Below are 11,479 nucleotides of genomic sequence, written 5' to 3'. Positions count from 1 at the left end.
AGTTTTCTATGAGCATATATTGAAAAATCGTGGTAACTCCACCTGATAGATTTCTGACCATCTAAGTGTGGCGCCAGTGCTACACAGAACGTAAGACTGATAACCATGTAGTCCAATCATAATGAGGTAATCTCCCTATTACTAACATGAACCTCCGGTAAAAGTCCCCAAAGGGAAATGACTTACAGCTTTCTACATCACACTATCTTTGGGATTTTATTCCAAAATTTTCACTGTGTAGGTTCTCGTTGGTGCACCTTTCTTCTTCTGCAGTTCTTCCTCTTCTCTCAAGGCAAAGATGGTCACCGCCCAATATGGCCCGCATGATATCGAAGGATTGCCTCCATCGGTTAAAGTATATCACTACAAGGGTATGGATGACCTTTGTCTAGTCCTCTCACTTGAGTGTAATCGTTTGTATAGCTCTTTCTGCGCTGCACAAAATACCGAAGCACTTACTAGTGGTGGAAGGCGCGAAAGAGGGCAAGACGATCTGATTACGCTGCCACAGACGGAAGGCACACAGAGCGATCACGTTATGTTTATCATTCAGCCTTCGACTTTCACACGCGACTTCCTGCACTTAGCAGAAGATCGTCCTTTTCGTGGCAGGATATCATACAGTCCGAAAACAAATATCCTTGTCGTGAAGATGCCTCTCCCAGCCCACGAGCAAGCCTCAATTGCTTTTGACGACACGCTCAAACTCGCCCTCCAGGAAATGGACCTACACAAAGCGATTTACTCATGGGGACGTACCAGGTTGACTAGCGGAGATGGCATAACCAAGGAGGCAGACGGGGGATGGAGTCCACGAAGACCACCCCGCGGAGCTTCTAAGAGACCCTCGGTGGTTATAGAAGTCGCTTCATCGGAGACTTCCGGAAAACTTCGCCGCGATGCCCACTACTGGGTAGATCCAGCGAGAGGACAGGCCAACATGGCTATCGCAGTCAAAGTCTATGCCAAAAAGACCCAGATCACTATCGAGCAGTGGGAGTGGAACTCTCAGCTCTCCCGACCTATCTCAAAATCATGCTTGACTATAAAGAAGTCTGGTGATAAAATCCACTTTCATCCCGACCAGCCTACACCACAGCTCCTTATTCCCTTTCACCTTCTTTTCCGACGGCCAGCGGAGAACAACAGAGAATGCGACATAGTGTTTTCAACACAAGAACTCGTCGAGTTCGCTACTGTGGTGTGGGGAATGCAATTCGAGAATGAACAAGCATGAAGGGCATTCTCCTGTGTGGAGGACTCTGTTCAGAATCCCCCTAATGCTGACGAAGAAGAATATAAGATTGAAGACAGTGGAAGAAAGACAGCATCAATTTTTTTCGTCTTTAGAATATCTTTACATGGATCACAATAAGAAACAAAAATGCTGCCAAAGGTTTCCTCAATGCTATCATATTACCCGATTATCAGCTTATCCTTCCAGTCTTCTTATGATAGTAGACTAGATGAAAGCTAACCGACCTATATTCATGAAGTTGCTGAATGTATTTTTAAGACTAACCAATTGAACATGCCATCCTGCCTTCATCTCAACTCCTGATTCCTGGCTCTTTGTTTATAGGCATAGTCACGTCAAGTTAAAGGTATTCGGCTGGTATATCTATAGTATAGAAGAATAGATACAGAGTCTAGCAGCGGCTTTCAGAGCTCTTGGATTGGACTTGTTACCCAGGAAAACGTGGCTTTGTCCCATATCCTCGCCTTTCAATCTTGTTAATTGGAGACATTCACCTAGCCTTTTTCTATATCGCGATGTGAAGTTGTATTTCCTTCGAGGTCTGGAAGTGTAGAAGAAGACATTTCTGGGACGGAGATAAGTATTAGAAGACTGTACAGACATCACAAGCAAAATGAAACTTCCCGTGAAGTGATTTCGGTGGATCCACTGAGATGCAGAATCTGAGTTTTCGATTCCTGCCAGGAAGCGTCAGCGGCTAACGAAGAATGGTGATGGATTTGATGAGGATGAGAGTTCAGGTGAGAATCTCCCGCAGCTTTAGTCTTATACTATGATCGTTGAATATGCGCGTCTCAAAGTACCATATCAATCTTTTGGCATCTATATATGACTGCTTCGTTCCATATACGGTATACAAAATAAGGGTGACTAACAGTTATTCTGAATGTGATTCCTGAATGTTTGCGCGCTATAATAATGGTCAATCAAGTTTAAGATATGATAGATCTGCATTGCAGTGTGGTTGTGTGGGCGTATACAAGCCGATCATGCAGCTAGAATCTACGTTAGGTAAGTATAGGCTGACGCGAATCGCAGCTGAGCTACCTTAGCCAATCATTTAGGCTAGATCCGATCTCGTTGATCTTCAGGTTCCTAATTGAACTACTAAGCTCGGTAAGGCGAACATAATGTGCTAGCCGTAATGCAGATCTACTGTCGCGATACTTAATCAGATCTCCCAGAAGCATTAGGTGTACACACCTATATATGGAGATATTAACTATAGACCAGTCGACTGATATCTAAGTGGCTACCGTATCTCGAGCTCTATAGTCTAAGCAAAGGGGAAAGTAGGGCCGACCGAGAGAGAGCAGCGTAGATTGAAGTTGTGTGATCATAGGAGAGACGTCGAGTAACAACGAGGGTAAAGGGGTGGCGGAGCCTAGGAACTCGGTGATCCGGATCAATGACGAAATTGTCTCACCTGCAAGTAGACCTAGACATTTCCCATGGGACTAGCATTTTGAGGCACTAGTTCGCCACCCTAGCTGGGTCACCGCTGTGGCCTTCTTTCCGCACAGTAGGCAGATCGCGTCGGGCTCGTATGACCAAATCGTCAAGCTGTGGGACGTTACCAAATCCCTGAAAACCTCAAAGTATTTTAGGCGCGATTTCGGTAGTCTTTTGAAGTTCCGTTCATGGCATGAGATTAAGACACAAGATAGCATCAATCCTCAGGAGACAACCGATATCTTACGATTAACATCGGTATAACCAAAGTCATGTACCCCGCAGATAGGCAAACTACCTCGCATTACAGGATATCTACGTCAGAGATCAGTGGATAGTATGCTATGGGGACAAACCGCTTGTTCGAATACCATTAGATTTTGTCCCAACATTACAGTTGAAGTCAAATACGATTATCTCTGGATACGTGAAAACGTGCCTTTATTTCGCATGTACCGAAAATACACTGAACAGTTTTCTCGCTCAGCTGCCAGGGATGATGAGGGGCTCGCGGGGACTGGGGGTTGGAGCTTGCTGTAAAGCCAATTGTGATGGCAGTCTGATGATTGACGTCCATAGTGGCTCCAGCTCAACTGGCAGATGTCCATGGCCGGGAATCTCCTGCGACTGGAGGGCGTATGAGCAGACCGTGGAGTATGAGCAGACCGTGAGTATGGGCAGACATGCTTGGACTGAAACGGAACAGTGGGGCGTGCCCATTCCATGCGGTCCTGTTCGCAAGATACGGAGCTGAGAGCAACCGCTATGTAAACACAAACTACGAATTCTAGCTGTTGCTGGCTTGCTAAAGCTCTCCATGCTATTTATGCTCCATTTCACAAGAAGTACATAAACGTATCTGTTGTCCCCACTAAGGCTCTTTTCCGTTCATAAATTCTTCTCAGCTCTCTGTATTGGTGTTGGATAATAAGCACCCTATCAAAGTAAGTATATGTACTGATGTGATCAAAGCTTCTATTTGGTCTTTAGTCTGCGGGGTTGGTTGGATCCACCGCCTAACAGGCCGTGTCCAATTTGAGTACTTGGTTAGAACTACTAGTATAAAATGGCAATTCAAATAAAAGAAAGCAGAGAGGGGTATATATTCGTCACTGAAACTATCAAGGCTAATTTGTACATTTTAAAAGTAGTGTGGTATATTCATTGGCCCTAACCACGCATTTAACATCTCCTCAGTCGTAACGTCCTGAAGATCCACCCAAGGAAAACCAGGATCAGGCTGAGGCTCTTCATAGATATTATTTTCTGAGATTCTAGTGGTGAAGACTCCTAGTGTACTATTATTCTCTCTAGCACTATTAGACTGCGCAAGACGATATTTCTCTTCAAACTATTTAGAAAGGAATCGTAGCCAATCTTGGTAGAAGAATATCTTATGTTGATCCTACTTCCCACCTTTACACTCCTAATCAAGCGTATTCATGCGCTTAACAGATTTCTAGATTTTATACCGTATATCTAATATCTCTCGCAACCCTCGGACTTGATCGTGATCTCGAACGGATAGCTCTAACGATGCGAGAATAAGTTTGTATAAAGCTATAACGCTAAACCTATCTTAGGATGTCAGGGTTATAGGATCATGTGATAAGAGGAAAGGAAGTAATAAAGAAGAGAGTAAGAAGAATAAAGTGAGAGAAAAGATTATAGTTAGACTTCCGCAAAGCCCATTTTGGGCCCAAGGTTCCGGCCCAGAACCCAACCCAGCCTGGGCCCGGGTTGAACTTCATTAACCCGGGCCCAACCCGGGCCCAGCACTGGGCCCCCAGTAAACCTAGTTTGGACCCAACTCGGCCCAACTTTTGCATTATTTCAATCATAAAACTGCTCAGTCATCAAGATAACTCACTGTTTTTTACATCGGTTTTGATCTATACCTTGAACCACCATACTTTTCTAGTATAACTAGAGTGTGTTCAAAGCTATAAACGCGTAGAATCAACCTTAAATAAGTAGTTATGGTTCTTTAGGCTTAGAAAGGTCAGACTTTGCTATGGTTTTCACAGTGTTTGACTTATGACCTTTTTATTGACCTCATGTTAGATATACGTAGATGAGTTCTATAGGCGACACTATAGGTTTTCTGACGGCCGTCAGAAATTATTAAACTGAGGTTTATCTTAAAACCTAGTACTGATTTTTTGACGGCTGTCAGAAATCATAGTGTAAATATATATAGTGTGCGGATATATATTTCACAATATATAGTGTTTGCATACCTATAAATGCTTAAAAAAACCACTATGGAATTCGGGTATTGTTACTTTAAATCTTATATATTATATATACTAATTATATTCTTTATTATTCCACTATATTCGACTAGTAGCTAGTAAGATTATATAGATTGTAGGTCTTTTTAAGTACTTATATAAACCCGGATAGGTAAGACAGGATAAAACTTTTTGACGATCTTAGGTGGAAGCTAGGGTGGGAATTGGGCTTTCTGGGTTTTTGCTGGGTTTTTACTAGGGGTTTGCTAGGTTTTCTGGGTTTTGGCTAGGCTTTCTAGGGTTTTGCTAGGTTCTTGCTAGGCTTTCTAGGTTCTTACTAGGTTATTGGGCTAGATAGATACAGAGGTAGAGTAATATAACCAATAAACCACGCGGATACGTTTTAAGGTCCTCTTCTAAATTGATCTATCGCGTTTGCTTTATTTACACACCGTTATTAGATATTATTGCTCCGTAAGTCCTCTATTCCCCCTCTGTCACTTACTTTACACTTGTTCAATTTATCATATCACAAAGCCAGTAGTCTGACTTCGCGTCCTCTCTTTATAATAGCGATATAGATAATATCAGCTATCTTGCGCTATTAAACCACCTAGCGACTCCCTCTAGCAGCTAGTATACGATCGATCCCTTTGACACTAACTTCCTCCGACCGACAATTCCGCCAATACTCCTATCCTCCTTATAACGCGTTAGACCCGACCGAAAGAAGGCGTTTATTCTCTACGATAAAATGACCTATAACGAATAGGTAGAATAGTGGCTACAAACCGATTTTGGGAGGAAGAGCAAGATTGTCTAGGACTTAACGCGCCATTCGGAGATTTGGAGCCACTACAATTAGGTTGCTTATAGTATAGATAGTGCACCAAAGGTTATATGCCAACGTTATAGAAATATTCTTAAGCACCCTAATATAGTCAATACGAAGGCCATAGGTAAAATACAATATTATAGTATATCGACAATATAGAGATATCTCAAGATAGCGGCTTATTTAAAGAGCGGATATATAAAGAAATCATAGATTACCAAATTTCTAAAGCAAGTAGTACGTTCGGAGTAACCCTTTTATTCGATTTCATTTACTAATAGTAATACTAAACTTAGGAAGATATCGAAATACCGTTCTCGTAAGCACCCTAGGAAGAAGATATCCTACAATTTATCACACTCAATCGGCTTCCACTTTATCTTATTGAGTATCTAGTATTTCAGCGTCTTATTTCTCGGGCTCGTACCGCTCTGTCACCTCCGATCATCCTATCTACTAATACAATTCGTCGCCGACTAGGGAGCATTATTAAAGATCGGCAAGAGCGGATGCTTCGAACACTGCCTATTAGTTCAAAAATCTCAATTGCACTTGATTGCTAGACATCTCTATTCTTATAGGCGTTTATGGCAATCATAGGCTACTTTGTAGATATTGATTGGGTATATCGTGAGGTACTACTTGGGTTCAAACCTCTCTACGGTGCGTATATAGGCGCGAATCTAAGCAATGTTCTTCTTCAAACTCTGATCGAGCATAACCTTGAAGCCCGAGTGTTTAGGTTAACAACGGATAATGCTTCAAACAATAAGACATTATTTGATTCCCTCCAACAGAGTCTATTAGATAGTGTTATCATTGTTCGAATCCTATGCCTTGCTCACGTTATCTAACTTAGTCTAAACTAGCTCCTTGATCGTATTAAAACAGTTCCACTAAATAACTCAACTAAGACAAAATAGACAGAGAAGCAATCAAGATTAGCTTATTTAAATGCGCAGCATCGGAATCGTGAGATATCCTTTATATTAAACAAGGTCCGCTATCTTGCTATCTATGTGAACGCAAGCCCTTAGCGCCGGGAGACATTTTACAATCTCTAGATAAGCACCGTAAAGCTAGTACCGATCCAAGATATAAGGACTCGGTGGAATTCAACCTTTCTAATGCTACGTCGGGCAAAGCGTCTACGTCCGATCTTTGCGCTATTTTGTGTAGAGTATGATTGCGAAGAGATACTACTCTATGAGGACGAGTGGCGTTAAGTTGACTATCTTCTTTGTATCACTGAGCCATTTTTCGCCTACACAACTCAGCTATCGAAGACTCGAGATATTACTACGCATTACGTCTTCAAGATCTATAATAAACTCTTTGAGCATCTTGAGTGTTTAATAAAGTAGCTACGACGTAAGCGTGTGCTATAGAAGAAACAGATGCTTCACGCACTTGAAGCTGGTCGGTTAAAGCTTGATAAGTACTACTCCTAAACCGATAATATTCGAGGATATATCTATGCAATCAGCATAATGCTAGCGCCCGTAAATAAGTTTAAGTTCTTTCTTACCAATGATTGGGATCAGAAATAGCGTGACACGTACCGCTCATCCTTCTAGGAAGCTCTAATTCTATATCAAGAATAGCTTTTAGCCCTTGATCAGTCACTAGATAGCTCTTAAATGATAGCTCGGCTAGGATCGAAGCTTGATACGATGCTAGATAGGAGCAATACCCAGGGAAGTATAGCTGCTAATAAAATGACTCGTTATCTTGATAGTGGTACGTTTAAGCTAAGCCTTTCAGAATTCTAACTAACTTCGGATTAGATCCTATTCAAATTGCTCCTCTTACGTTCTAGCGAGAGAACCTAGACCTCGGCAAGGACCGGGTCCGGTCCCAACTTTGAGGACCGGGACCGGACCATGCGGTCTTTGGTCTTTTTTCAAAGTAGTCAGGACCGCACCACGGTCCCCCGTGGTCCTTTGCGGTCCCCCATGCGGTCCCCCGCAATTTCATAATTATGCCAAGACCTTCCTTGTTTGGTCGTATAAACTGATTATTCAGCCACGTTTTTTACCGTTATTTAACACTGTTCTGGTATCTACACAAATTTTGATAATGAATCAGGTCTAACAATCAATAAAACAGTTGAAACTACCTTGTATCTGATTTCATGAAGCTTGGTATTAAGTTAATTACGAATGAACTTTCGATTTCGGACTGTTGTGGTTGACATTTTAGAATTTACTTCTAATCATGCAAAGATATATATATTTTCTATACCGGAGCACTTGTACGCTTAGGAAGAGTCATGACTATTAATATCCCTAGCCTAGATTTCTGACGGCCGTCAGAATTTAAGCCTATCTATTGCCTAGAAACTATTGATATCCCCACTAGATTTCTGACGGCCGTCAGAATTTGAGCCTATCTATTGCCTAGAAACTATTGATATTCCTACTAGATATCTAACAGCTATTATCATTTAGGCCGATTTATGCGCGTTAGATATAGATTATTTGTAGGATCTAATAAGCTCTACCGGTTCTTGCGGTTTTTTGGCGGTCCGTTAGCGGTCCTTATACGGTCTCTATACGGTCCTCGTGGTCTTTTAGTAGTCCTTGCGGTCTTTTGGCGATCTATTAGCGGTCCTTATACGGTCCTTGCGGTCCTTATACGGTCCTTGCGGTCCTTATACGGTCCTTGCGGTCCTTATACGGTCCTTGCGGTCTTTATACGGTCCTTGCGGTCTTTATGCGGTCCCTGCGGTCTAAGACCGCATAGATCTAAGTAGAGTAGGTCTTATTAGCCAATTACGGTCTATAATCTAGCCTATTCTATCTAAAATCATTTTCTTGAATATAAATACCCCTTAGGATTCTTTTGCCTAGATAAAAGATAATAGTATATCTTGACTATCACTCTAAAGCCATACTACCCAATATCTATTAATTATTCATCAATATATCATAGAGCCACGCATCCCAATTCTCGGATAATTATCCCTTATCTATCTTTGAGGACAACCTAGTTAATACACTCTCTTTCCTTATATCTAATAAGCTATTTAACCTAGACGGAGGCGTAACACTAATATCTACTCCTAGTGTGGCCTTCACACGACTGGTAGTACCTATCCCGATTCCACAAACTCTTGAGCGTATTAGTCTATTTAGCAAGAAGAACTATATCCTTTGGACAGAGATATTTAACAAGGATTTTGTCGTTTAGTGGCTAAAAACCGAGTATAGAAGTGCAACAAAACGGAATATCTTTGATAGTAAACGGCTAGTAGGCTCTTAGGAACACTTCTACTAGGTTACTGCAATCTCTAATAGATCCCCTAAGGTGATATATAAGCAGTGTGATTATATCCTTGCTTATCCTATAGACCGGCACCGGGGAATATCTACTATGAATAGGCATTTCTTATAAGCCGCTACCTATCAAAAGGGAAGGAGTAAGACATAAGATATTAGAGAGATAATCTCGAATAGGGTATAAATACTATCTACAAGGCTTACTTTATACTAACTTATATAGTTCTCTATAGACAAATCTTCCCTCCCGCAAACAGGGGTTTTTACCGGGAGCTTGGATAGATAGGTTAACCACCTTTATTGTTGCTCTACGCCTGCTATTCTAGCTTATTAAGCACCCTGAATTTCGCGCCCTTATCGAAATAGCTTCCTCTACCCTATCTATCCCTGAAATACCTAGTGCTAGGACTATCCGTCGGCATCTTTAGGAGATAGTCAAGGAACGTCAGGATTCTCTGCTTTAAACCCTCCTAGAGGGCGCTAAGCTTTCTATAGTATTGGATTGCTGGACCTCCCTATTTCGTTAGGCGTTTATAGTAGTTATAGGCTACTTTATCGACCTTTAGTGGAACTACCGTGAGATCTTACTCGGCTTTGAACCTCTTCGTGGCTCCTATACTAGCGCCTATCTTAGTAGTATCCTACTTGAGCTACTTAAGAAGCATCAAATTACTAATCGTGTGCTTACGATTACTACCGATAATATATCGAATAACGGTATATTACTAACTACTCTCGAAGAGGCTGTTTCGTCTCTTGAGCTTCTAAGTCATATACCGATCATTCGTATACTATATATTGCATATATTATATAGCTTAGTCTAAAGGAGCTTCTTGGTTAGATAGATATAAACCCATAGAATGATAGGGAAGAAATAGAGTGGGCCGATTAGAGATATACCGCCCGTTAAGAGAATAGAAGGATTATGCAAACCCTTAACAAAGTATACTACCCCCTCCTTTTTCTACTATCGTATCTCTATTTAATACTAACTATATAATATCCTTTAGGTTCGTAAAATTGCAGTCTATATCAATAAAAGCCCCTAGCGCCGCGAGAGCTTTATTGGACTTTAGACAAAAGAACCGAAACTTATGCTAATATAAGATATCCGAACACGCTAGAATTCCACGTTTCTTATGCTTCGACGCGTACGTCGGCTATAGACTATATTTGATGGATTTTGTGCACAATTTAATCTAACTAATATAAAGATAGATAAGGATAAATAGCGATAGGTTAATTATCTACTATCAATCACCTATCCCTTCTTTAAGTTCACTTTATCTTTATTAGCTATAACTAATATGACTATCTATAATGTGTTTGGAATCTACAATGCCTTGTTTACCTATATTGATAAGGCAAAGGCGTAGCTAGCACGAAAGAAAGTTGGGTAGAAGAAAGTAATAAAACTAGCGCTCGAGTATAGGCGCGATAAGCTTGTGGAGTATTATAGCAAGACTAATAATGTTCCGAATGATCTCTATGCAATTAGGACTATCTTAGGCCTACGAAATAAGCTTAAGTTCTTCTTGACACTAGAATAGGAGAAACACTAGGCACCGCGGTATAAGGAGTCCCTCGAGACTTATATCTAGCCTTACCAGAAGCGCCATACAGAGGCATAGACAATGTCGAGTTCCTAGTTAATAAGTAACGATATCTCTGATATTGATATACTTCTAAGACCTACTACCTCTGTCTAGTCAAGACCGACTACTCTAGATAAACTCATAAGGTATCTTAGAAGTAGTAAGTTTAATATCCCTCTCTCTTATTGTATATCAAATCTTTGTTTTTGCTAACTTTATATCTCTCTAGGTACTGTCCAATCAACACCCCTAGTCTTCTAGAAGGCTTATAAGGCAGAGTATCCTATCTTAGCAAGCCTTGCCCGAGATATCCTTACAACTCTAGCTAGCGGCTCTAGGGTAGAGAGACTTTTTAACTCTGCTCGGGATATATACCACTATCGCCGGGGCTTATTAAGACCACAGACTATTTAGGACCTAATGATATTCATATATATAACCAGATTTGATATATAGTCTAAGCAGCTTGCGCTAGTGGATAAGTTCCTCTCTACCCAAGAGAAGTATTCGAAGAAGGAGCAGGATAATGCTAAGCAAGAGGATAAAGAGTTTGATCCTATTAGCGATAACAAGGAAGATCTTACAATAGAAACTTCTGCAGAAGTATCTATTAAGCAGCCTAGCCTACGAGCGCTAGGGAAGAGAAGGGCTATTGATAATAATAAGATCCCTCTACCTGATTTTGACATTTAGAGGCGTTTGTCAGGGCGTATTCCAAAGAGACTGAGACATAATACGGATTTTGTATATAATTAATAGATATAAAGGACAATTGATCCTTTCAACATGAATCATGCATATAAGTAATTTCTAGAAAAGTACT

The 11,479-nt window shown here is 41.0% G+C and overlaps 1 protein-coding gene across 1 annotated transcript; it reads left to right on the top strand.

Annotated features, from left to right (window-relative positions):
* Positions 1-298: 298 nt before the first annotated feature.
* N7508_000273 (uncharacterized protein) lies at positions 299-1,237 on the top strand (the record flags this gene model as incomplete). Its single annotated transcript, XM_058458358.1, has 1 exon — positions 299-1,237. One exon carries the CDS (start codon positions 299-301, stop codon positions 1,235-1,237), a length of 939 nt encoding a protein of 312 aa, XP_058324580.1.
* Between the last annotated feature and the right edge of the window lie 10,242 nt (positions 1,238-11,479).

Source organism: Penicillium antarcticum (assembly GCF_028974205.1).
Source record: "Penicillium antarcticum strain IBT 31339 chromosome Unknown utg000001l_segment0_segment0, whole genome shotgun sequence".
In the NCBI taxonomy this organism is placed as follows: Eukaryota; Fungi; Ascomycota; class Eurotiomycetes; order Eurotiales; family Aspergillaceae; genus Penicillium; species Penicillium antarcticum.
Note: the sequence above shows the minus strand (reverse complement) of the source record. Positions and strands in the feature narration are given on the sequence as shown.